At 42.3% G+C, this 27,498-nt stretch overlaps 1 protein-coding gene across 3 annotated transcripts in view; it reads left to right on the forward strand.

Annotated features, from left to right (window-relative positions):
- The first annotated feature begins 2,160 nt into the window (after positions 1 to 2,160).
- GTF2I (general transcription factor IIi) overlaps positions 2,161 to 27,498 on the forward strand; it is a 118,965-nt gene continuing 93,627 nt past the window's right edge. For 2 of the 3 annotated variants that reach the window (XM_069757452.1, XM_069757453.1), the window contains exons 1-8: positions 2,161 to 2,376; positions 6,430 to 6,529; positions 14,418 to 14,556; positions 14,693 to 14,812; positions 16,473 to 16,656; positions 18,738 to 18,766; positions 20,177 to 20,216; positions 27,422 to 27,465. In XM_069757452.1, coding sequence (XP_069613553.1) covers positions 6,434 to 6,529; positions 14,418 to 14,556; positions 14,693 to 14,812; positions 16,473 to 16,656; positions 18,738 to 18,766; positions 20,177 to 20,216; positions 27,422 to 27,465 — 652 coding nt within the window. In that variant the 5' untranslated portion in view covers positions 2,161 to 2,376; positions 6,430 to 6,433. The remainder of the gene's footprint in view (positions 2,377 to 6,429; positions 6,530 to 14,417; positions 14,557 to 14,692; positions 14,813 to 16,472; positions 16,657 to 18,737; positions 18,767 to 20,176; positions 20,217 to 27,421; positions 27,466 to 27,498) is intronic. The other variant, XM_069757454.1, reaches the window with a different exon arrangement.

The raw sequence follows: 27,498 nt of genomic DNA on the forward strand, positions 1-27,498 counted from the left end.
CCCGCCGCTGATTGGTCGAGGCCTGGCGGCAGACTGTGCCCGTCGCTGATTAGTCGAGGCAACCTTTATGACATTATCGTCGCCATGGCAACCATTATGACATCTACGTCGATACTGTGCCCGTCGCTGAATCAGAAACGTGGGATTTCTACCTCCTTTATGACATCATCGTCGCTGTGCCCGTCGCTGATTGGTCAAGGCCTGGCAGCCTCAGCCAATCAGAGACGCAGGATTTCTACATCGATACTGTGCCCGTCGTTGATTGGTCGAGGCCGTCAGGACAGACAGACGGAAAAACCCTTAGACAATTATATATATAGATTATCCGTATATATTTCTGTGTATTTCTTTTATTATATTATGCATTATTCTTATATATTCCTGTGTATTTATTTTATTCTATTATGCAGTATTCTTCTATATTCTCATGTGGTTGCAGTATTATTTGTAGTAATATTCTGTTATGTATTGTAGTCAGTTATTCCCAATTATTTGCTTCATTATATTATGCATTATTGTTATATATTTATATTTGTTTTATTATATTATACATTATTCTTATATACTTATATTTGTTTTATTATATTATTATTCTTATATATTTCTGTTTTTTTTAATTCTATTTTGCCGTACTCTTCTATATTCTCATGTGGTTGCAGTTTTATTATTTTTTTTGATTTGCAGTAATATTCTGATATGTATTGTAGTCAGTTATTCTCAATTATCTGCATCATTATATTATGCATTATTCTTATTTATTGGCGTGTATTTCTTTTATTATAGTATGTATTATTCTTATATATTCCTGTGTATTTCTTTTATTACATTAAGCATTATTCTTATATATTATGTATTATTCTTATATATTCCTGTGTATTTCTTTTATTATATTAAGCATTATTCTTATATATTATGTATTATTCTTATATATTCCTGTGTATTTATTTTATTATATTAAGCATTATTCTTATATATTATGTATTATTCTTATATATTCCTGTGTATTTGTTTTATTAAATGAAGCATTATTCTTATATATTAATCTTATATATTCCTGTGTATTTATTTTATTAAATTAAGCATTATTCTTATATATTATGTAGTATTCTTATATATTCCTGTGTATTTATTTTATTAAATTAAGCATTATTCTTATATATTATTCTTATATATTCCTGTGTATTTCTTTTATTATATTAAGCATTATTCTTACATATTATGTATTATTCTTATATATTCCTGTGTATTTCTTTTATTATATTAAGCATTATTCTTATATATTATGTATTATTCTTATATATTCCTGTGTATTTGTTTTATTAAATGAAGCATTATTCTTATATATTAATCTTATATATTCCTGTGTATTTATTTTATTAAATTAAGCATTATTGTTACATATTATGTATTATTCTTATATATTCCTGTGTATTTATTTTATTAAATTAAGCATTATTCTTATATATTATTCTTATATATTCCTGTGTATTTCTTTTATTATATTAAGCATTATTCTTACATATTATGTATTATTCTTATATATTCCTGTGTATTTCTTTTATTATATTAAGCATTATTCTTATATATTATGTATTATTCTCATATATTTCTGTGTATTTCTTTTATTATAGTATGTATTATTCTTGCATTATTTTTGCATAGTTCTGTGTATTTCTTTTATTCTATTCTGCATTATTCTGCTATAGGCTCATGTGGCTGCATTTTTATAATTTTTGTTGATGTGCAGTAATATTCTGATATGTAGTGTAGTCAGTTATGTCTTTAGTTATGTCTCTGGGTTCCTTCCCCTCATGACCACACACATAAGCCTGCACTGTATATTGCCCAGAATTAACTCATGCAGTATTTGTTCGAGAACAGCTTGTCCCACAGCAGCCATGTGTATAGGCCACAGTGCTTGCAGCCTCCACCGCTGCACAATGGGAGTTGTCCTCTGCTACTACGCCTCCCACCGTCCACAGCGTAGCTCTAGCGCCCGTGCAATGTGCGGACAGCCATAGCACAGCTGAGGCCGCTGCAGCTCCGACTGCTTTGTTCTCTAGCACTGCACGTCGCGTCGCCACGCGAGGATGCTGGGATAGGTAGTCCCGCTACCATAATCACGCTCATCAGTTACTGTGATTAGGAACCACAACTCCCAGGGTGCAGCGCGGGAAGTGAGCATGCGTGTTTCCTTTTGGCTGGACAGTATGCTAGGAATAGAGATAAAGCAAGAATGAAACAAATTAGGAGGTGAGTGTGCACAGGACGATCGGGACTGTGACAGGAAGGCGGTTTGAGCCCTGGCCTGCCATGTGCACGTAGTGGAGGAGCTTCTTCACATCCCTGACATCTGCTGCAAACTTCCTGGTGTAGGTAAGACATGGGGGGCTTTCTGATAATATGTGGTCATGAATTGATATCAGCCTTAGTGTCACTAGGCTCAGAGCTAAGGTCGCGAACCCCAAGCCTTGTGATTGGAGCTGAGCGGAAGACAGGATCCGCAGGGGCGGGGCTTAATCTTTAAGTGACCAATGACTGGCCAGCGGTTTGTGGTTATGAAGCTGTAATGCCGCAATCTCCTTGAAACACATTATTATTATTATTGAGACATTTATAAGCAATGCTAAAGGATTATTCTAAGTATGATGAATGGCTAAAATTGCAAAGTATTTGTATTTGCAATGGATAAAAACTGGCCACTACTGATAGTGGTGATCAGGCTCCAGGCACGGAGCTCAGCGCTTACAGGTTCTTTTCCCTACAGCTTGTAAGCGCTTCACAAGACACGCCCCTGTGTCATGTGATCGCGGGGCACCGATGGGTTGCCATGACTGCTGGGGGTCTGCAGAACACTCCAGTGCCAGTCATTGTAAATCTCCTATGAACGCCAGTGCGTGGCCGGGCACTCATAGGTCACGATTTATGCCACACATAGCTGTAGCCCTGCACAGGCGACCAGACGATCACAGCCTCAAGACTCCTATGGAGACTGTTGGGGTCAATAAAAAGTAAAAAAAAAATGTATAAAAAAAATACATAAGTTCAGGAATGTCCAATCTATCAAAATATAAAGTAAATTAATCCGATTGGTAAACAGCGTACCGAGAAAAATAATCGAAACGCCAGAATTATGTTTTTTTTGGCCGCCACAACATCGCAATAAAATGTAATAAGAGGTGATCAAAACATCGGATCTACCCCAAAATGGTATCAATAAACATGTCAACTCAGAGTGCAAAAAATAAGCCCTCACACAGCCTCATATCCTGAAAAATGGAGACGCTACTGGTTTCGTAAACTGGTGCGTAAAGTAGAACGCAGCGTTATGGACACAGTGAAAATACTCTGCGCCCAAAACACTACTATTCCTGATCACGGGCACGAAGCCTTACAAGTTTTGGATTTTTTTTGCACCACTTCGATAGACAAGAACCTACAGTGCCTACAAGTAGTATTCAACCCCCTGCAGATTTAGCAGGTTTAATAAGATGCAAATAAGTTGGAGCCTTCAAACTTCAAACAAGAGCAGGATTTATTAATAGATGCATAAATCTTACAAACCAAAAAGTTTTGTTGCTCAGTTAAATTTTTATAAATTTTAAACATAAAAGTGTGGGTCAATTATTATTCAACCCCTAGGTTTAATATTTTGTGGAATAACCTTTGTTTGCAATTACAGCTAATAATCGTCTTTTATAAGACCTGATCAGGCCGGCACAGGTCTCTGGAGTTATCTTGGCCCACTGCTCCATGCAGATCTTCTCCAAGTTATCTAGGTTCTTTGGGTGTCTCATGTGGACTTTAATCTTGAGCTCCTTCCACAAGTTTTCAATTGGGTTAAGGTCAGGAGACTGACTAGGCCACTGCAACACCTTGATTTTTTGCCTCTTGAACCAGGCCTTGGTTTTCTTAGCTGTGTGCTTTGGGTCGTTGTCTTGTTGGAAGATGAAATGACGACCCATCTTAAGATCCTTGATGGAGGAGCGGAGGTTCTTGGCCAAAATCTCCAGGTAGGCCGTGCTATCCATCTTCCCATGGATGCGGACCAGATGGCCAGGCCCCTTGGCTGAGAAACAGCCCCACAGCATGATGCTGCCACCACCATGCTTGACTGTAGGGATGGTATTCTTGGGGTTGTATGCAGTGCCATTCAGTCTCCAAACGTCACGTGTGTGGTTGGCACCAAAGATCTCGATCTTGGTCTCATCAGACCAGAGAACCTTGAACCAGTCAGTCTCAGAGTCCTCCAAGTGATCATGAGCAAACTGTAGACGAGCCTTGACATGACGCTTTGAAAGTAAAGGTACCTTACGGGCTCGTCTGGAACGGAGACCATTGCGGTGGAGTACGTTACTTATGGTATTGACTGAAACCAATGTCCCCACTGCCATGAGATCTTCCCGGAGCGCCTTCCTTGTTGTCCTTGGGTTAGCCTTGACTCTTCGGACAAGCCTGGCCTCGGCACAGGAGGAAACTTTCAAAGGCTGTCCAGGCCGTGGAAGGCTAACAGTAGTTCCATAAGCCTTCCACTTCTGGATGATGCTCCCAACAGTGGAAACAGGTAGGCCCAACTCATTGGAAAGGGTTTTGTACCCCTTGCCAGCCTTGTGACCCTCCACGATCTTGTCTCTGATGGCCTTGGAATGCTCCTTTGTCTTTCCCATGTTGACCATGTTTGAGTGCTGTTCACAAGTTTGGGGAGGGTCTTAAATAGTCAGAAAAGGCTGGAAAAAGAGATAATTAATCCAAACATGTGAAGCTCATTGTTCTTTGTGCCTGAACTACTTCTTAATACTTTAGGGGAACCAAACAGAATTCTGGTGGGTTGAGGGGTTGAATAATAAATGACCCTCTGAAAAAACTTTTCACAATTTAAAAAAAAAATAAACAAAGAAATAACATTCTTTTTTGCTGCAGTGCATTTCACACTTCCAGGCTGATCTACAGTCCAAATGTCACAATGCCAAGCTAATTCCAAATGTGTAAACCTGCTAAATCTGCAGGGGGTTGAATACTACTTGTAGGCACTGTATATATATTTGGTATCTGCATACTTGTAATAACCTGGGGAATCATACTGGCAGGTCAGTTTTAGCATTTAGTGAACATGGTTAAAAAAAAACCTCCCCAAAAACAATTGTAGAATTGCACTTTTTTCGCAATTTCACCGCACTTGGAATTTTTTCAAGTTTTCCAGGTACACTATGTGGTTGAATCAATGGTGTCATTCAAAAGTACATCTCATCCCCGCAAAAACAAGTCCTCACTCATACAACCATAATGGTGGAAAAATAAAAAAGGTTATGGCTCTGAGTGGTGGTGAAGGGGTTAAAGAGGTTGGCAACCAGGACAAAAGTGGTTGCTCTTTATTCCCACTGTTCCTCTGAGTTCCAATAGTAAGAGAATGGAAGAAAAGGAAAATTACTGTCAATCAACATCGGTCTGGGGCGCCATGCAAAATCTCACCTCGTGGGGGTATCCTTGATCATGAGGAAGATGAGAGATCAGCCTAAAGCTACACCGGAGGAACTTGTTAATGATCTCAAGGCAGCCCACAAGGTCCGCCTGCTCAAGAAGGCACATGTGCAGCCCCGCCTGAAGTTTGCCAATGAACATCTGGATGATTCTGTGAGTGATTGAAGAAGCTGCTTTGGTCAGATGTGACAAAAATTGAGGTCTTTGGCATTAACTCAACTCGCCTTGTTTGGAGGAAGAGAAATGCTGCCTATGACCCAAAGAACACCGTCCCCACTGTCAAGCATGGAGGTGGAAACATTATGGGAAAATGGATGGAGCCATATACCATAAAATCCTGAGTGACAACCTCCTTCCCTCCGCCAGGACATAAAAAAACGGTTGTGGCTGGGTCTTCCAGCAAGACTATGACCCAAAACATACAGCCAAGGCAACAAAGGAGTGGCTGAAAAAGAAGCATATTAAGATCATGGAGTGGCCTAGTCAGTCTCCAGACCTTAATCCCATAGAAAACTTATGGAGGGAGTTGAAGCTCCGAGTTGCCAAGCGACAGCCTCAAAATTTTAATGATTTAGAGATGATCTGCAAAGAGGAGTTGACCAAAATTCCTCCTGACACGTGCGCAAACCTCATCATCAGCTACAATAAACGTCTGACTGCTGTGCTTGCCAACAAGGGTTTTGCCACCAAGTATTAAGTCTCGTTTGCCAGAGAGATCAAATACTTATTTCTCACTGCAAAATGCAACTAAATTTATATAATTTATACAATGAGATTTTCTGGATTTTATTCTTGATATTCTGTCTCTCAATGTTAAAATTAATCTTCCCTTAAAATTATGGATTGTTCATGTCTTTGTCAGTGGGCAAACTTACAAAATCAGCAAGGGATCAAATACTTATTTCCTCCGCTGTAGTGTAATCTTTGTTGTTGTTTTTTTTTTCTGAACAGGGAAATGGCGAACTTTCCCTCAGCCATACTGTCCATGTACAATGAAGCACTGGAAAGGAAAGAAGCAGTTAAACATTTCATCTCATCCTTGGAGACAATGGTAAACTCTATTCTTATCATGTATTACAGAAAAATGTGGTTGCCTGTCTAGGAGTCCTAATGTAGATTTTTCATAAGGGCTCCCAACTATCACTGGTCTTTTTTTTAAACTAATTTTAATCGAAAAAATCTTCAGAATAAACATTACAGTTATGCAGTAAAAGGTATAAATGTGGCTCTTGTTACAGATATCTACAGAAATTAATTACAATACATTGTTGCAAGCATTATATAATATATTAATCCCTTAATCCCATTGGACGTACTATTCCGTCAAAGTGACCTGGGACTTAATTCCCAGTGATGAGATAGTATGTCCAGTGCGATCAGCCGTGCTCACGGGGGAATCGCGGCCGGTTGTCAGCTGACTATCGCAGCTGACATCCGGCACTATGTGCCAGGAGCGTTCACGGACCGCCCCTGGCACATTAACCCCCGGCACACTGCGATCAAACATGATCGCAGTGTTCCGGCGGTATAGGGAAGCATTGCGCAGGAAGGGGGCTCCCTGCGTGCTTCCCTGAGTCCCTTGGAGCAACGCGATGTGATCGCGTTGCTCCGAGGGTCTCTTACCTCCTCCTCCCTGCAGGCCTGGATCCAAAATGGCCGCGGGGCTGCATCTGGGTCCTGCAGGGAGGTGGCTTAGCAGCGCCTGCTCAGACCAGGCATCGGTGCCTGTGTGATTGTGTGTCCCTGCTGTGCCTGTGTGATTGCTGATCTGACACAGTGCATAGCAAAGTGTCAGATCAGCGATCTGTCAATATATTGTGATGTCCCCCCTGGGGCAAAGAAAAAAAGTAAAAAAAAATTTTTCACTTGTTTAAAAAAAAAAATAAAAAATTCCTAAATAAATAAATAAAAAAAAAATATTGTTCCAATAAATACATTCCTTTATCTAAATAAAAAAAACAATAAAAGTACACATAGTTAGTATCGCCGCGTCCGTAACGACCCGACCTATAAAACTGTGCCACTAGTTAACCCCTTCAGTGAACACCGTAAAAAAAAAAAAAAAAACGAGGCAAAAAACAACCCTTTATTATCATACCGCCGAACGAAAAGTGTAATAGCACGCAATCAAACAGATATAAATAACCATGGTACTGCTGAAAAGTCATCTTGTCCCTCAAAAAAAACGAGCCACCACCCAGGGTCATCAGTGAAAAAATTAAAAAGTTATAGTCCTCAGAATAAAGCGATGCAAAAATAATTTTTTTTTCTATAAAATAGTTTTTATCGTATAAAGGCGCCAAAACATAAAAAAGTGATATAAATGAGGTATCGCTGTAATCGTACTGACCCGAAGAATAAAACTGCTCTATCCATTTTACCAAACGCAGAACGGTATAAACGCCTCCCCCAAAAGAAATTCATGAATAGCTGGTTTTTGGTCATACTGCCTCACAAAAATCGGAATGAAAAGCGATCAAAAAATGTCACGTGCCTGAAAATGTTACCAATAAAAACATCAACTTGTCCCGCAAAAAACAAGACCTCACATGACTCTGTGGACCAAAATATGGAAAAATTATAGCTCTCAAAATGTTGTAACGCAAAAAAAAATTTTTTGCAATAAAAAGCGTCTTTTAGTGTGTGACAGCTGCCAATCATGAAAATCCGCTAAAAAAAACCCGCTATAAAAGTAAATCAAACCCCCCTTCATCACCCCCTTAGTTAGAGAAAAATATATATATTTTTTTAAAATGTATTTATTTCCATTTTCCCATTAGGGTTAGGGCTAGGTTTAGGGTTAGAGTTGGGGCTAGGGTTGGGGCTAGGGTAGTGGCTAGGGTTGGGGTTAAGGCTAGGGTTGGGGTTAGAGTTAGGGTTGGGGCTAGGATTAGGGTTGGGGCTAGGGTTGTGGTTTGGATTACATTTACGGTTGGGATTAGGGTTAGGGGTGTGTTGGAGTTAGGGGTGTGATTAGGGTTGGGGTTAGGGGTGTGGTTGGGATTAGGGGTGTGTTTGGGTTAGGGTTTCAGTTAGAATTGGGGGTTTCCATTGTTTAGGCACATCAGAGGCTCTCCAAACGCGACATGGCGTCTGATCTCAATTCCAGCCAATTCTGCGTTGTAAAAAAAAAAGTAAAACAGTGCTACTTCCCTTCCGATCTCTCCCGTGCGCCCAAACATACATATGGGGTATCAGCGTACGCAGGACAAATTGGACAACAACTTCTGGGGTCCAATTTCTCTTGTTACCCTTGGGAAAATAAATATTTGGGGGGCTTAAAAAAAACATTTTTGTGGGACAAAAATTATTTTTTATTTTCACGGCTCTGCGTTATAAACTGTAGTGAAATACTTGGGGGTTCAAAGTTCTCACAACACATCTAGATAAGTTTCTTAGGGGGTCTAGGTTCCAATATGGGGTCACTTGTGGGGGGTGTCTACTGTTTAGGTACATCAGGGGCTCTTCAAATGCAACGTGACGCCTGCAGACCAATCCATTTAAGTCTGCATTCCAAACAGTGCTCCTTCCCTTCCGAGCCCTCCCATGTGCCCAAACAGTGGTTCCCCCCCTCATATGGGGTATCAGCGTACTCAGGACAAATTGGACAACAACTTTTGGGGTCCAATTTCTCTTGTTACCCTTGAGAAAATAAAAATTTGGGGGGCTAAAAAAACATTTTTGTAGGAAAAAAATGATTTTTTATTTTCACGGCTCCGCGTTATAAACTGTAGTGAAATACTTCGGGGTTCAAAGCTCTCACAACACATCTAGATAAGTTCCTTGGGGGGTCTAGGTTCCAATAAGGGGTCACTTGTGGGGGGGTTCTACTGTTTAGTTACATCAGGGGCTCTGCAAATGTAACGTGACGCCTGCAGACCATTCCATCTAAGTCTGCATTCCAAATTTCGCTCCTTCCCTTCCGAGCCCTCCCATGCGCCCAAACGGTGGTTCCCCCCAACATATGGGGTATCAGCGTACTCAGGACAAATTGGACAACAATTTTTGGGGACCAATTTCTCCTGTTACCCTTGGGAAAATAATCAACCGCAAGCGATATAGTGGTATAGTAATCTAATACTTAAGCAAAATGACCAAAACCTAAAAATAAAACTTTATTATTGACCAATAAAAGCCTTGTTGACAAATTACCACAAACCCACACCCTAAAAAACAATACCACAAGCTCTAGAATACAGAAAATCACATTGAACAACAAAAATCTTATCTGGAGTCCAGATGATAGACAGACGCCTCAACGCGTTTCCCTTCCATGATGACAGTTCGTCAGGAGGCTAATGGATAAACCGATGGATGTAAAAAGATGCAACATACGGTAGTCATGACATCCTGGTTGCAGGTGCAACACCTGCAACCAGGATGTCATGACTACCGTATGCTGCATCTTTTTACATCGGTTTAACCATTCGCCTTCTGACGAACTGTCATCATGGAAGGGAAACGCGTTGAGGCGTCTGTTTTTTCTGTGTCTGGTGGGAGCTGTGCAACAAGGGGAAGCTGTGATATTTAACCTTTTGTTGTATATGGGGAAACATTTCTGGGCTTGGTCAGCCGCAATATTGATCTATGGCATGACTTAAAGGGCTCCTGTGGAGACCAATATGACACTGTACCAGTGGAATATTCCATACAGTGAATGGGGTCTGTCCTTTTCCTAATGAGGTTTCATTTGATGTGCTCCTATGGGTTTATCATGTAGGCTAAAACTCTTTATTGTTGCCTTTGAGGTGTCTGTTTATCGTTTGTACCCCAGATAGGAGCACACGCTCATGCATCATGCATTTGTTGGGCGTTGTGCAATAAAGGAAAGGTGCAATTTCTAATCATTTACCTTCGATGAGGGAATACCTTTTTGTTTGGTCAGCTGTATAATTGCTGTATGGCATAATTAAAAAGGGCCATTTTGTGGTTTCCTTTGGAGATTGACATAACACTGTACCATATAACGTCTGATATTGATATTCATCCTAATGATGTTTTATGTGATGTACCCTGTTTGATTTTTCCTCTTTACATCTAGGCCCTTCCCCCCTCCCCCCCCCCTTTTGAACATATTAATCTGAGACTACTACTGTCCTTTGCACCCCTTTTTCCCCTTTTTTTTTTTTTTCATACACATGTGGTTCCCGTACCACCTTTATTTTTGAGGGGTGAGAGGGTAAGTGTGTAGGGTGATCAAGGGTCAGCCGACGGGAGCGGGGGCGCCACTGATGTTCATTTGTAGGGTGCCAACCTCTGCTGTCAGGCAGGGATTTTTTTAATAGGGTTTTTGCAAGGGCCAGTTAGTCTAGGCCTTTGAAGTTTTCATCATTTGTTACCCTATACTGTTATATACTTTTGTTTGCTTATCTGGATATCCATTTTTTAAGTCATGTTTGTTAATGTTTATTGTTTTTTGGCTCCTTTTTGAAAGTAGTAAGACTTATTGCTTTTATTGGCTAAGGTATCACCTTTATAATCTGATTACTCCCTATCTTTCTTTTTCTTTTTCCTGTACAGCACGCCTTTTTTTTTAACCGGTTTATTTGTGTGTATTGGTTGTAGTGTTGTTAATTTTTAGGGTTCAATAGTGTGCATCTAGGGCGAGCCGTCGGTGAGTGGGGGCACCATTTTGCGTTCAAGTTAGAGTGCCAACCTCCGCTGTCAGGAAGGGTATACAAGGGAGAAATAGGGTGGACCAGGAGCTTATGGTATTGTTTTTAGGGTGTGGGTTTGTGGTAATTTGTCAACAAGGTTTTTATTAGTCAATAATAAAGTATTATTTTTAGGTATTGATCATTTTGTTTACGTACCCTTGGGAAAATACAAAACTGGGGGCTAAAAAATAATTTTTGTGGAAAAAAAAAGAATTTTTATTTTCATGGCTCTGAGTCATAAACTGTAGTGAAACACTTGGGGGTTCAAAGCTCTCACAACACATCTAGATAAGATCCTTAGGGGTCTATATGATAGAAAATAACTAAGTATGACACCATTCTAAAAACTGCACCCCTCAAGGTGCTCAAAACCACATTCAAGAAGTTTATTAACCCTTCTGGTGCTTCACAGGAATTTTTGGAATGTTTAAAAAAAAATGAACATTTAATTTTTTTCACAAAAAATTTACTTCAGCTCCAATTTGTTTTATTTTAGAAAGGGTAACAAGAGAAAATTAACCCCAAAACTTGTTGTACAATTTGTCCTGAGTACCCAGATACCCCATTTGTGGGGGTAAACCACTGTTTGGGTGCATGGCAGAGCTCGGAAGGGAAGGAGCGCCATTTGACTTTTCAATGCAAAATTGGCTGGAATTGAGATGGGATGCCATGTTGCTTTTGGAGAGCCACTAATGTGCCTAAACATTGAAACCCCCCACAGGTGACACCATTTTGGAAAGTAGACCCCTAAGGAACTTATCTAGACGTGTGGTGGGCACTTTGACCCACCAAGTGCTTCACAGAAGTTTATAATGTAGAGCCATAAAAATAAAATATATTTTTTCACAAAAATGAAATTTTTGCCCCCAATTTTTCATTTTCCCAAGGGTACCAGAAGAAATTGTACCCCAAAAGTTGTTGTGCAATTTGTCCTGAGTACGCTGATACCCCATATGTGGGGGTAAACCGCTGTTTGGGTGCATGACAGAGCTTGGAAGGGAAGGAGCGCCGTTTGACTTTTCAATGCAAAATTGGCTGGAATTAAGATGGGATGCCATGTTGCATTTAGAGAGCCCCTGAAGTGCCTAAACATTGAAACCCCCCACAAGTGACACCATTTTGGAAAGTAGACCCCCTCAAAATGACTTCAAATGTGATGTGGACCCTAAAAAAAAATGGTGTTGTAAAAATGAGAAATTGCTGGTCAAATTTTAACCCATATATCTCCCTAACCAAAAAAATTTTTGTTTTCAAAATTGTGCTGATGTAAAGTAGAAATGTTACTTATTAAGTATTTTGTGTGGCATATCTCTGTGATTTAAGGGCATAAAAATTCAAAGTTGGAAAATTGCAAAATTTTCAAAATTTTCGCCAAATTTCCGTTTTTTTTCACAAATAAACGCAGGTAATATCAAAGAAATTTTACCACTATCATGAAGTACAATATGTCTTGAGAAAACAATGTCAGAATCACCGGAATCTGTTGAAGTGTTCCAGAGTTATAACCTCATAAAGGGACAGTGGTCAGAATTGTAAAAATTGGCCCGGTCATTAACGTGCAAAACACCCTCGGGGCTTAAGGGGTTGACCAAGGACAACTGCTGAACAGTAGAATAGATGAATGTACAAAGCATTGCATTCATCTAAAGCGTCACATTATATAGATACTTATTTTCCACCATAATATGCAAATAAATTGTTAAAAAAACAGACAATGTGATTTTCTGGATTTTTTTTTCTCAGTTTGTCTCCCATAGTTGAGGTCTACCTATGATGTAAATTACAGACGCCTCTCATCTTTTTAAGTGGTGGAACTTGCACTATTGCTGACTGACTAAATACTTTTTTGCCCCACTGTATTATGACTTTTAACTGTTTTTTTCCATTGAGGCATCGTGGGAGGTCTCCCTCTCATCCACCTCGGTGCTATCGCCTTCCTTGCTAGGATCGTAGATTCACAAAGTAATATTTTGCCATAGTGGGGCCAAATCTACTTGTCTGCAACACCCAAGACAAACAATTCTGGAGCACAATCAATTGGGGCTGTAATTGTGATAACGTGAAACTCACTTCACCCCAATATCTTCTAGTTCTTTTACAATTCCATATAAGATGCCAGAAATCTGCGCTCAGTTCCGCACACCTATTACACCCATCTGAAAATGATCTACCGAACTGATATATGGGGTTAGACAAGATTGGTGAAAGATATATACTTGTATTAGCCTTTTTGCTGTTGGGGATGCTACAGTATGAGCTTCTAAGGCGTCATTCCATTGCTCCCCAATTATTGAAGGAATCAATTGACGTCATTGTCCTCAACAGGGAGCTGAGTAGATGCGATTTGAGAGTTTAGGAGAGATGTGTAAAGCGCGTATATTAAATGATAATAAAACTTCATTTTCAAAAACATCATCTAGCCTTGTTATGTTATATGGTTTCCAGAATATAGGGTCCTGTAGGTTTTTAAGGTGCAGAAATTTGGGGTTATCCCACCCATTTGGTCAGTAAACTTTAGGACATGCTTAGTCTCTTTCCATATCTCTATCACCAGGCCATGTACATATAATCAGCCCTGAGGTGGTTTGTAGGATCCTTCTATAATCGCCCACACAGAAGTGAATGAGATGGGCCAGCTATGTTCTATACACATACTGCCCTTTATAAATATATCAATTTTTATTCCCTAGCCACTTTTTTATGACATACTTTTTCAAGGGGTTGATAGAAACTTTTTGATGTCCTAGCATTGGTCTGTGATGTGAGCATAATTTTATCACCTCCCTGGACCCATTAAAAGGAGTTATCCAGTGGTTGAAATCCCCTTTAAAGGAGTACTAAGGGTAGTCAGGAACTTTGTACGCTGTTGGCTCATATTAGGATCTGAGAAAAGTGCCAGAAAGCATAGCTAGCTGCAGTCAGATACTTATAGCCTTTCCACCACACAATGGATATATGCATACAGGGTCGGACTGGCCCACAGGAGAACAGGAGAATCCCCTGGTGGGCCCTTGTGCAACATTTACACTATGTATAGACAATAGCAGCATCTCATCATTCATTCAACAATCTACCTAGTCTATTATTTTATAAGTAAATTTGGGAATGAGTGTAATGTAGCTGAACAGTGGGCCCCCAGAGTAAATGTTACTGGTGGGCCTTTGCCAGCCCCTTTTGACACTATATATATAACAAATGATAACTGTTATACAGTTTTTCATATAGGTAACATGTTGCTGTACTCTTCTACAGTTAATCTGAATGTTTCCATTTTCTGTGCAGTGCCAGCAGTTTTCCAGGGTAAAGGCAGAAGTAGCATGCATTGCCGTATATGATTCAGAAGCATTGGTTGTTGGCAGCCGGAAAGGAAAAGCCTTCTTTGATTCCAGGAAGGATCTCCAGACAGATTTCATACAGTATTGTGAGCATTTTGGAACTGTAAATGCAATGATTTGTTGATACTCTAGAATTCTTTTCAAAAACTTTTGCGCACAGTAAAAAAAAAAGTAACAAATATGGTAGAAATTGTATATTTCTTATCCTTGGATTTCTTTCAGGCAGTTTGGATGAAGTTTGTGTTTCAGAAACGGTAATGAAGACGCTTAGATTGACATCGAATCACTCAGAGATTGAATCTCTCCAGAAATGTGTTGAGGATCTGTTCTGCCTGTGTTATGGTACGATGCATTATTGTGTTTTCCTTGTATTGTATGTAATCATATATATATTTTATGTATAGTTAATTATAACAGGCGACTCCATTTAGTTCTGTCGCTTGTAACATCTGATATCTGAGAGCCACTGTTGGTATCTTCTCCAGACTGTAATGGACATAAACGGCATATACTTGATATTGCCCTATTTGTCTAGCAGATGGTAAATGATCCACAGATTCTATTTGAGGAATTCTCTTATTATATCTGTGACAGTACAATTAATCATTTGTACCCGTAAAAAAATTCTTCTTATGAATTACTGCTGTCAGAGACTAAAATAAAGGGTACCACACCAACACCCTGACAGCAACCATTGTAAGTCATTGGGGCTCTCAGATACGGCAGCTATGTTCTGTATGTCACATTTGGCGTTGTGCTATGGCTCTCTTATAAACAGGAGCCACAACGCAGATGTGAACACAGCCCAAACCTTTTCTCCTTCGCCTCATTGGGGGCCACAGCCCGTGGGTGTATGCTGCTGCCACTAGGAGGCTGACACTTGGTGATACAAAGAAAGTGATCTCCTCCCCTGCAGTATACACCCTCCTGCTGGATCCCAGCTAACCAGTTCTTGCTTAGTGTCTGTAGGAGGCACTTGGGTCTGGTTCAGACCCCAACGTTTTTATTTTATTTTTTACTTTTCTGTAAATTTTAATTTTTCAATTAACGGAGTGAAGGGGGCGATGGATCCTTTCAAGGTTCTGATCTCCCCCGAATCATCAACAGGCGAGCACGGCGAGTATACCTCCCCGTACCCTCTCTTGCGACGTGGGAAGCCATGCCTGAGCTCACTTCAGGGGCGACGGTTCCTTCAGGTTTAATCCACACATGACTTTATCAATAAAGTTATGTCATATCCAATTAACAGCAGGTTTCCAAAACGAAGCAATTTTAGAGCAGAGCAGAAAGAAAAACACGAGTAGCCTAATTTAACAAATTGGTGTAGATATGCTGCAAAAAAAAATCTGCAACATCAATAACACAGCATATACTCATTGTGGGAATCACTGCTTTGTAATCCTGTCTGTGATGATAATGAGACTGCTGAAAAGTTTCTGTAACAACCTGGAAGTTGGCTTGTGATATTAGACCTAGTGGCCAAAATGAAAATTGCCAAATTTCTCATTTTTTACAAAGTGTAAAAGAAAAAAAATATAAATCACTTTTTTTTTTTTAAATGTGTGTTTCTATTAAGTACATGTATAAACTAGTATTATTTTGTATTTCCAGGCAATTTCTGGTGGTTTACAGTGTCTGTGTTGTTACAAGAGACTCCATGTTTGCAAATTAGAAACTATGTAAAAACTGTAATTGATATATTTTAAAATGTGGCTCAAAAGTAAAAAATGTGTAAAACTTCCTAAGTAATGAAAATCAGAACCAAGGTGAAGGTCACAAACTCCATCAAGTCTGTAATGACATATGTGACATGGTACTATCTGCTTGTCACGAATATAGAAGATTTAGTTAGTCTGAACTTATAACAACTTGAGTGTTGACTTCTGACAATACAGAATGAATGCATTTGATTACTCATTTTTGCATTGATTTTGAATTCATTTTAGTCATACTAGTTTTTCTGTACTATTTTTCCTTTTTTTTAAAAAAAATCCCAATTAAGGTAAGGCATTAGGAAAAACAACGCCCGTACCGATCCCGTATGAAAAGATGGCTAGAGACCCCACAGCTGTCGTGGTATGTGGCCTCCCAAATGATGTAGTCATTAAAAATCCATCAACATATGATCTTCACACTATCAAGCAGATCTTGGAAAACAAGTCGAGCATATATTTCACTATAAAAAGGTGAGTGATTTCTTACCTGTCTGGTTCCCCAAATCTCCCAAACTGCCCCCCACTATCAGTTACAGCTGTAATCCTAAACCCAGCCATGTCACTGATGGTGTAGATGGTAGCTCCTATGTGTGCGCCAACGTTTATTACTGTCCTAGGCGCAAGGTATTTACCTCAGACTAGTCCAGGGGCTGTCGCCTTACCAGAGCAGTCCGGCCTCAGATGCTGTAATGAAGACCCCCTGGGCGCGATTAACGTCTTATTCATTATACTGCAGAGATGATGGGACCAGTAAGAAGGGCGTCAATCATGCCCACGTGAAGTCCTGGACAGCAATAGCCGTATATTAACTATTGTCTGTGTCTTCAATGATCTGATATGGGTGCAGGATTGGGGCACTAAATGAAAATGGGTCGGTTTGGGGTCTTGAAAGGGTCTCTTTAAAGCAGTCCAAAATATACTTTAGAAGGAACCAATTAATAGAAGTGTAGCTGCTTGCTAGGCCACATTCATAGTGCAGTGTTAAGGCCCCCCTACAAATTAGATGGCTGTCAGCTCATTGATGGTTTGGCCGGCTCTCCCATACACGTGTGCTCTCCTGTGTTTTCTATGAAAGAGCTGCCGCCAGACATCACTGCCGACAGCTTATCTCAGGAAGAACAAAGCAATCAGCAGTACTAAATCTGGACAACCGACATCTACCTTGACTGCCAGCTATCTGGCTCACCTATACACATTAGAGTGTCAGCTGAACCTGTCGATATCAGGCACGTGTGGCAGACAGCCTAATGGGTAGGGGAAGGCTTTAGTACAGTTTTTGATCATTTTTGTTATGCTTATCTTCTATGCTTCTTCCCCATTTAGATCCACTATCGGTGTCCAATATACCCACAATTTTTAATGAACATTACGTTTGGGTATATAGTTAAGACTTTTTTCACAATGCATTTTCCGTTCGTTAAACGTAAATGAGGGAAAAGCTTCCAACATATCCATCTATTGAATGGCTGTCATGAATGTCGTGCAGTGCCATCCATTGCCCATGGTACTACTTGTAAAAAAATGTATATTGTGCCATATATGTTTTTTATACTGGATGCCATAGTATGCAGTAATGCAGCCGGACGAACTGGTCAGTAGAGTTGAAAAGATATTAGCCTAGATGTATACTGTTGTCTGCAATTATAAGGTGGAGAAAGAGCACCAATGCTATGCCTGTTCATTCTAGCAGCGCCCAAAAGACTACAAATAAAACAATTGCTATATATATATATATATATATATATATATATATATATATATATATACATATATATATTGTTTATATATATATGTATACACTGTATATACTCAAGTATAAGCCAACCTGAGTATAAGCCGAGGCACCTAAATTTGCCACAAAAAAGTGGGAAAACTTATTGACGTGAGTATAAGCCGATTATGCATTGTCTCCTCATCCCTATGCTGATATGCATGGCTCCCCGTCCCTGTATGCGTGGCTCCTTATACCTGTCATTCTATGTATGGCTCCTTATCCCCTATCCTTGTATGCATGGCTCCTTATCCCCTATCCCTGTATGCATGGTTCCTATAAAAAAAAAAAAAACAACACATCCTTCTTACCTTCCCTGCGCACCCTCGCTGCATCTTGTTCTGGCACCAGCAGCTCTTCCTGCTGAGCAATCATGTATCCCCACTCATTAAGGTAATGAATATTTGCTCCACACCTGTGGTAGTGGAGAGACGTGAATATTTATTTCCTTAATGAGCGGGGGACACATGATCGCTCAGCCGGAACAACGTGCAGCGAGGGTGCGCTTGGAAGGTAAGTAGGATGTGTGCTGGAAGTCACCGGCTGCTGCTGTAACTGCGTGCTATAAGAGTAATGAATTGCCAGAACAGTGAATATTAATTTCTCTTTAGCAGCGGGCACAGGCTTTAGCCGCAGTAGTCGGCTCCTGCCTCTGTGACCCGCTGCTCTGCCGCTCCCCCTCCCGAGCCGTCTTTCTGGGACAATGACTCATGTGTAAGGCGAGGGGGTGTTTTCAGCGGTACAAAGTTTCACTATGTTATTGTATGTTGTTTTTAATCAGGCCCTTTCCTGATAGAATATCTTCACCAGGTAAGTGCCTAACTATGAGCTTTTAGTTCTTTCATACCCAGAAATATTGTGTTGTGATTTCACATTACAGTAAGGACCCATTTGGACTGGCCGATATATATAGTAACGACCGGTTTCCAATTATTGGCCTATTTAAACAGGCCGGCAGTCACCTGTTGAATAAGCAAAACGCTTGTTCTTTGGGTGAGATGATTTTTAATTATTCTTAAACATCATTGTTCTCGGCAACACATCTTCCTGTATAAACAAGACAAGTGCTGCGAAAAACATGATGTTCTATGCGGAAAGAACTATCATATCAATGATGGCTTTATGAGCATGACAGTGTAGTCAGCCAATCCGGGCAGGCTATTAAACGATCGCTGATCAGTTCCACATGTAGCCAGTCTGCAGTCATTTAATGACCATGAGCAGCCTGTCCAAACATACCCTGGACAGGCAAACTATGGCTGCTAAATGACTGCCGATCAGCTATATACACGACGATTGGCAGTCGTTTAATAGACTGTTTAGACCTGCAACCACACTTCCATGCTCACAGAACAATTATTGTTATGTTATGATCATCCTGTGCACATGGAACATTATTTTCTCAGCAGCACATGTCCTGTGTACACATTAAAATGTGCTGCCGAGACCGATCATATTTAATCAAGCTTTAAAATAATTTCTCCCAGACGAACTAGTGTTTTGCTCATTCAAGGGGTGTTTAGACAGGTCATTGACTGACAAACAAGTGTTCCTGATTAAATGAACCCTATTCATATCTGCATTGACGCTTTCTATTTTTCCGGTAAAACGATGGATACCATAGAAACCCATTGTAGTCACTGAAATCTGTCAGGCCCCTTTTTTGTCCATTATGTTACTGATCCCATATAGTCATTTTCTTTAATTGTTAATATAATTGAATGGAAATATGGAATTTCTAATGCAGACGTGAATATAGCCTGAAATGTTCACAACATTAGCCTTTATCCCTAAAGGGGTTGTGTACTTCTTTTATATTGATGATGACCTATCCTATAATGAGAATAGGTGCAGTATCTGGCTGCAGCCACTAAACCGTGTAAGGAGCTGTGGCTTTCCACACCATACGTTGTTTGCATCAGGCCACTGCCAAAAGGGATAACAGCTGATCAATTGGAGTGAGGGATATTGGCCCCCCACCGATTTTTATATTGATGAGCTATTCTAATTAGGTCATTAATATAAATGTAACCCCTTCATAAATGTTTATCTTACTGTGACCTGTAAAATTATTATAGTCACAAACTTCTCTTAAAAATCACAGACACATCCCATTTTCGCACATTTTTGATGGACTGAGCAGGAATTTAAAGAAGGCCACACTGATCTTATAGCCATATGCCAGTGAAATTTGAATAATCTCTTTGTAATCTGTTGTAGATGAAGTCACTGCTGAAACCTACGGCTCTTTATCTGAAAGGTACCTTGTAGTTTTTTAAAGGACCGCAGTATCTTTTTTACTTCTGTAACAGAATATTGCTTTTTGAGCATTTAGTTTAAAATACAACTATATCAAAATATAGCTGTTAGCCAAAATCTAAAATATGCATATCGGCATCAAAGTGGTTGACTCAACAACCAATTTGGCAACTTACCTGTTACTAAAAATCTAAAACCAAAATAACCACTGGCGCTTATCAAGTCCACCCACTGATCTGCTGCTGCATTAAAAATACTCTCCGTTCTCAAGAACAGAGGGATTTTAAGTTCTATTGTGTACTGCTGGTTGCCTAGGTTACCAGCTACCTCCACAGTGTATTAGAGGTGACCGGTTTCCTAGGCAAAGAGTGTGTGCACTTTACTTTAGAGCCATCAAGTGCTGCACTGGAGCTGGGCAGATTGCTGGATCTAGCCAGATTCAGCGCTCCTCTGATGCTACGGAGGCAAGGTTGGATGTGCAACCAGCATGAGAGAGCACACAGTTCAGATCTGTTGCCCGATCACTCCTTTGGTCCGAATATCAATCTTCAGGATTGAACCAGTGGTGTGCTTTTTAATGGCGTTTACTATAAATTCTATTGAACGATCGCTAATCAGCTTTCATGTCATCTAAAATGATGGGTTCGGCCGACACTATTCTAATGTGAATGGCAGTCCTTCAGTCTCATTGGCTACAATATCAGATTGTACTATTTAAAAAATGCTACAAAAAGTGAAAAAACATTAGTGCTTTTTCAAAACGTTATATCACATCTGTCTAAAAATAGGGATTTTTGTGTACTCACTGTAAAATCCTTTTCTCCAAGCCACTCATTGGGGAACCATGGGTGTTATGCTGCTGTCACTAGGAGGCCGACACTACGTTGAGACAAAAAAATTAGCCTCTCATGCAGTATACACCCTCATGGTGGCTTCCAGAGACTCAGTTCAGTGTAAAAGCAGTAGGAGATCATTAACAAACATATAACATAATATTAGAGTATAACATGTCAGAGTAGGCCAAAAACCATTTAAAAAAAACGAGCCATAAGGCTAACAGGGTGGGTGCTGTGTCCCCCAGTGAGTGGCTCGGAGAAAAGGATTTTTACAGCGAGCACACAAAAATCCCTATTTCTACTTCGCCACATTGGGGGCACAGAACCATGGGACGTCCCAAAGCAGTCCCTGGGTGGGGAACAATATAACCAAATAACTCCGTGTACCGACTGACTAAAAGTGCGCAACAGCCGCTTGCAGAATACGTCTGCCAAGGGCTGCATAAGCAGAAGATTGAGTGTTGACATTGTAGTGCTTTGAGAAAGTATGCAGGCTGGACCACATTGCAGCCTTGCAAACCTGCTCTGCTGACGCCTGGTGCCGAATGGCCCAGGAAGCACCCACCGACCGAGTTGAGTGTGCCCAAATCCCCGCTGGGATAGGTCTGCCCCTGACCCGATAAGATTCTTGAATAGCAGATCGGATCCATCTGGCTATTGTGGCTTTAGAAGCGGCTAAACCCTTTCTGTGACCCTCAGGGAGCACAAAGAGGGAGTCCGATTTGCGGAAGGGGGCAGTCCTAGAAATCTACCTCCTGAGAGCCCTCACCACGTCCAAGGTGTGAAGGGCCTTTTCAACCCTATTTCTTGGCTGTGGGCAGAAGGAGGGAAGAACGTTATCTTCATTAAGGTGGAAGGATGAAACCACCTTGGGAAGAAAAGACGGAGATGGACGTAGGACCACTTGTGTCCTGGTGGAAGGAAAGAAAGGGTGCCCGGCAGGACACGGTGGCCAACTCTGAGACTCGCCTGATAGAGGTTACTGCCACAAGGAAGGCGACCTTCCAGGAGAGAACAGTCAGCAAGACATCTTGCAGAGGTTCAAAAGGGGATTCTTGAAGAATACTCAAGACCAAATTGAGATCCCAGGTTTCTAACGGCATTTTATAGAGGGGTACTACGTGGGAGACCCCCTTAACAAAAGTCCTGACTTTCAAGTTAGCAGCAATCTTACGTTGGAAGAACACGGATAATGCCGAGATCTGACCCTTGAGGGAACTGAGCACCAGACCGGAATCCAAGCCGGACTGGAGAAGATCCAGAATGGAGGGAAATGAAAAAATGAGAGGAGGACGTCCACGGAGCCTGCACCATGAGAAGAAGGCTTTCCAAGTGCGGTGATAGATGCAAGTGGAAGAATTCTTGCGAGCGCTTATCATGGTGGCAATGACTTGCTGGGAGAAACCAGCTTCAGTTAGGATCCAGGTTTCAACAACCAAGCGGTTAAACATAGGGCCCCTGAGCTCTGGTGGTAGATCGGCCCTTGGTGAAGCAGATCTGGGCGATCTGGTAGCCTGCAGGGAACGTCGACTATGAGTTGAACGAGCTCCGCGTTCCACGCGCGGCGTGGCCAATCTGGGGCGACTAGGATCAAAGGATCCATCTTGATTTTCCGGATAACCTTCGGTAGTAAGGGAAGTGGAGGAAACATGTACGGGAAGTGGGACCGATGCCATGGGGATATCAGTGCGTCCACCCCGATGGGGATCCCGAGAACGTGCTATGAAATTGGGAACTTTTGCATTCAGTCTGGATGCCATCAGATCCACGTCCGGAGTCCCCCAGCGAAGGCAAATCTGCTGGAAGACCTCCGGATGGAGTTCCCACTCCCCCGAGGTGAGACCCTGATGGCTGAGAAAATTCGCCGCCCAGTTCTCGACGCCTGGAATGTGCACTGCAGAAATAATGGAGTGGTTGTTCTCAGCCCAACGGAGAATGTGGGAGACCTCCCGCATCGCTGCCCTGCTGCGGGTACCCCCCTTATGTTTTATGTACGCCACCACTGTGACGTTGTCTGATTGAATACGACTAGGGTGACCCACAAGGAGGAAATGGAAACGTCTCAGGGCAAACCTGATTTCTCGAATCTCCCAACGCCCCTGGGCAGTGTGGTGGCGAAATACTGCTCCCCAAATGAGGAGACTGGCGTCGGTAATAACCACCATAAACATAAGGATGAATGACCTCGGGGAGATCAAAACATCCAACACCGCGGAGACACCATCACGTGTTTCTCAACGCAGTGATCCAGAGCACTGCTCCCATCCCTTATGGGAAATATGCAAATGCATGTAGAAAAGCTGCGGAGACACCATCACGTGTTTCTCAACGCAAGCAATAAATAGCCAGGTCTTTCACCGGTAATCACCACCAGCCAGTAAATTGGGACTAAAGACCTCCCCTGGCTGAGAGATGATTCCAAAGTCCACCATTTGAGCGCTTGCCTGATCCGCGGGGACAGAGGACATGGCCGATCGAGGGATAAGGGACTCCTGTCCCAATTGTCTAGCAGAAACTGTTGTAAGGGGCGGAGATGCAGTTGGGCAAAAGGAACCGCTTCCATTGCAGCCACCATTTTCCCCAAGATCCTCATGGCAAACCGAATGGAATGAGGAAAGGGACGACAAAGCGTCTGGGTTCCCTGCTGGAGCGCTTGTGCCTTGGACCGAGGAAGCAGGACCAGCCCCTTGGACGTGTCCAAGATCATGCCTAGGAAGGAGATCGGTTGGGCTGGAACGGGGGAGGACTTGTCCAAGTTTATCAGCCAGCCCAGGCGTAAAAGAGTATCCAAGGAAATGTGGACGCCACATGCGTCGCAGGCATGATAGGATGGACCTTTGATCAGGAGGTCGTCTAAGTATGGCAACACGACCACTCCTCGGGAGTGAAGAATGGCCATGACCGCCGCCATGACCTTTGTGAATACCCTGGGCGCGGTGGCAAGGCCGAGGGGTAAGGCCGTGAATTGAAAATGGTCCTCCTGGATGGCAAAACGCAGGAACGTTTGATGTGGCGGGAAGACTGGGATATGAAGATAAGCATCTTTGATGTCTATTGATGCTAGAAATTCTCCTCTCTCCATTGAGGAGATGACCGACCGGAGGGATTCCATCCTGAAGTGCTGGACTTTTACATACTTGTTTAGGAGCTTTAGTTCCAAAATAGGGTTCACTGTCCCGTTCTTTTTTGGAACGACGAAGAAGTTTGAATAAAAACCTCTGAATCTCTCGTGTTCTGGAACCGGAACAATCACCCCGTTTCGGCAGAGAGATTTGATGGCGCGGTGAAGTTTGCGAGACTGAGCTCCTGTGTCGTCGGACTATATCTAAAAAGCCGGGTGAGAGGCGAACACCCTATGGGATCGCTTGGTTCTTTTAAAAGATACCGCATGATCCGGAGCCGAATTATGGTCATCGTCAACCTTTAGCGCATGATTGACGGCTTCAGTGAGGGAGTCCACATTGAAACTCCGGAGAATCCGTGCCCAAGGATGCCTCAGACTCCTATTCGGAGTCATGTTTTTTGCGAGCCCCTGGAGAGGGTGAGCGAGAAGTGGAGCTACCAGAGACTGAATGGCATGAATGCTCAGGAGAGGTAGTGCGGATCTGTTTTTTGGATGTCCGTACCTCCTTCAGCTGAGAGCGGCCCCTGCTGGCCGATGATTCCCCTGTAAGGGAGGGGTCTCTTAACACAGGTAGACGAGTGCCCCGCTCCCCAGAGGGGTCATGAATGGATTCAATCGCTTTGGCCAATGAAGCCATGGATTGTGACAGTGATGCGGCCCACTCGGGGGGGCTAGATACACTGGGGTCGGTAGCGGCGGAGGGCTCCTGAGCACATTGGGCATCACAGGCTGAGCAGGGAGGGGAGCTTTGAGGCCGAGGGAGAGGAGCCTGGCTGGTGGTACACACAGTGAAAAAGATGGTATGTACCTTTGATGTCTTTTTAGCCCTTGACTGCAACATGATGTACCCCAATATAAGTAAAAACACTGCTAGTGGAAGCGATGTGGGGTAAAGCTGCAGGGAAGCACCTAGTGCAGTCTCCTTACCTTACCCAGGTCCTGTGTCCCGCAATCTGATGAGGTGGCGTTGAGTAGGGGAAGAACGGCATCCAGGAGTGCTGACATGTGCAGAAGGCGGCCGGAGCTGCTGTGCAGTGGGAGAAGATGGCTGCTGAGAGCTGGGAGGTAGTGCTGGGAGGTAGTCTCGCAAGGAGTGAGAAGCGCCAGGTCTGGGGGCGGAGCCGCAAGAGTGATGTGAGCGGTGGGCGGGACCTATTGGGATGCGGCCCGCACTGGGCCGAAGCCGGGGACTAAATTTATGGCTTCGGCCGGCGCGCACCCGTGGACCGCCGGGAAAGATGCCGCGGAGCCCTGTGGAGTCCCTGCTGCTATGGAGCCCTCCTATGACCGCCGGAAAACGACCCCTCCTGGGTGGCACTTACCCCGATATGAAGGGGATTCAGATGCAGCAGGTCAGAGCTGTGCCCGGGGTAGTTAGGACGGTGCAGGGTTGAGGGAGCCTCCATCCACCATCCCCTTAAAAGGGGGGTGGAGAGGAACCGTCCGCCTCCTTCCATCATCCGCTTTTTTCAGTGGTGATGCAGTGGGGGCTGCACGGACGCCACGATGGAGGGTGCCTCTGAGCATCCGAGGGTATAACCTGGTGGGCAGGGAAAAATGTCCGTCAATAGGCCTGGCTGCAGGAGAGGATACGTGGAGGTGACACTCCATTTGGTCGTCTGTTAAGGGAGGAGGGGAGATCGGTGCCTTTGAAGGGGCCCGTCGCCCTTAAAAACAGCCCAGGCAGTGGCATCCCACGTCGCAGGAGAGGATACGGAGAGGCGACACTCTCCGTGCTCGCCTGTTGTTGGTTCGGGGAGATCGGAGCCTTGAAAGGTTCCGTTGCCCCTTCATCCGGGTAAAAAATTAAATAGTAAAAAAATCAAAAAATAAGAGAAATTCTGTCCTGAATAGCAGACCCTGTGTGCCTCCTACGGGACACTAAGCTTGAACTGGGTCTCTGGAAGCCAACATGAGGGTGTAAGTAAATGCAAAACCCAGCACTCAACTTTGTGGTGAGAAGAAATGGATAATTTATTGTATCCCAAGCAAATGTTTCGGTCACACAAAGGACCTTCGTCAGTAACTGAAAAGTACATATATCAATACAGTTCATATAATCGGGGTAACAAAATCATAAGTAACCAATAAACAAAGTATATACAAAACATACACATGGACCACCGTACATGTACATGGCAATAAGAGTATTTCTACAGTGCGCGTTTGATAACGGAGAGTCATAAATATATAGTGGCACAGTGAGTGAGAAAAAGGGAGTGGAAGGGTACGTACCATATACTGGGATAGAAGATGGGTGCTAGTGGCTATACACGCTGCCTATAAGATAGAAGTCATGGCAAGACCGGTAAGATCCTGAAGTATAGGGATATAATAGACACAAGAGGTATTTCAATGCAAGCCTACCGACAATGTCCAGAATACAGCGCTAGTTCCAATGGCGAGAGAGTGTCCTTATGCAGCCTGAAGGGGATAGGGCAGTGTTGTTACTGACTTCGCAACCCGTGGACAGCTTCCACAGTGGTAACCAGGGACCGCACATGTGGATGGTCATGCAGCAGAGCAAAGACCTAACCACCCATGTATGGCTACGCAGCAGAGCAGGGAACTGAGAAGGCTCCATACAGGTAACAGCCAACAGTATCTCAGCTCAATTAGGGGGAAAAGAGCAAAGGGTTAAAGCAAAAACATGCATTGTCACGCCGAAAACCAGATACAGACAGAACGGTGTGACCCACAGCCTTATTAATGTACAAGTGACCTCAATCTGTCTTCTGGCTAAGGGAATAGGGATGGTAACTGGTGGTAGTCAACCTCGGTTTTCGAGTGTGAATGTGTGTAATATTGGACTATTACAACAAGTGAGTGTCACAATTCCTGGTGACTACCTCTTGAAGCTCATCAAGAGAATGCCAAGAGTGTGCAAAGCAGTCATCAAAGCAAAAGGTGGCTAATTTGAAGAACCTAGAATATAAGACATAATTTCAGTTGTTTCACACTTTTTTGTTAAGTATATAATTCCACATGTGTTAATTCATAGTTTTGATGCCTTCAGTGTGAATGTACAATTTTCATAGTCATGAAAATACAGAAAAATCTTTAAATGGGAAGGTGTGTCCAAACTTTTGATCTGTACTGTATGTGATGTACATTGTTTTTTGAATCATCTATCTTATAAGAAATATAAATGTCTGATGTTTTCATTTTTGGTGGTTGAAAAAGAACATTGATTAAAATTATTACATATATTGAGAACTGTTTTTTTTTTCCTCTGTCATATTAAAGCTTTTATCCAGTCCAAGTGAAAGCAGAACCAAGTGACAACTCTGGTACGTCATTTTTCATATAATCTTCTATCTTAC

This window comes from Ranitomeya imitator, chromosome 3 (assembly GCF_032444005.1).
Source record: "Ranitomeya imitator isolate aRanImi1 chromosome 3, aRanImi1.pri, whole genome shotgun sequence".
NCBI lineage: Eukaryota > Metazoa > Chordata > Amphibia > Anura > Dendrobatidae > Ranitomeya > Ranitomeya imitator.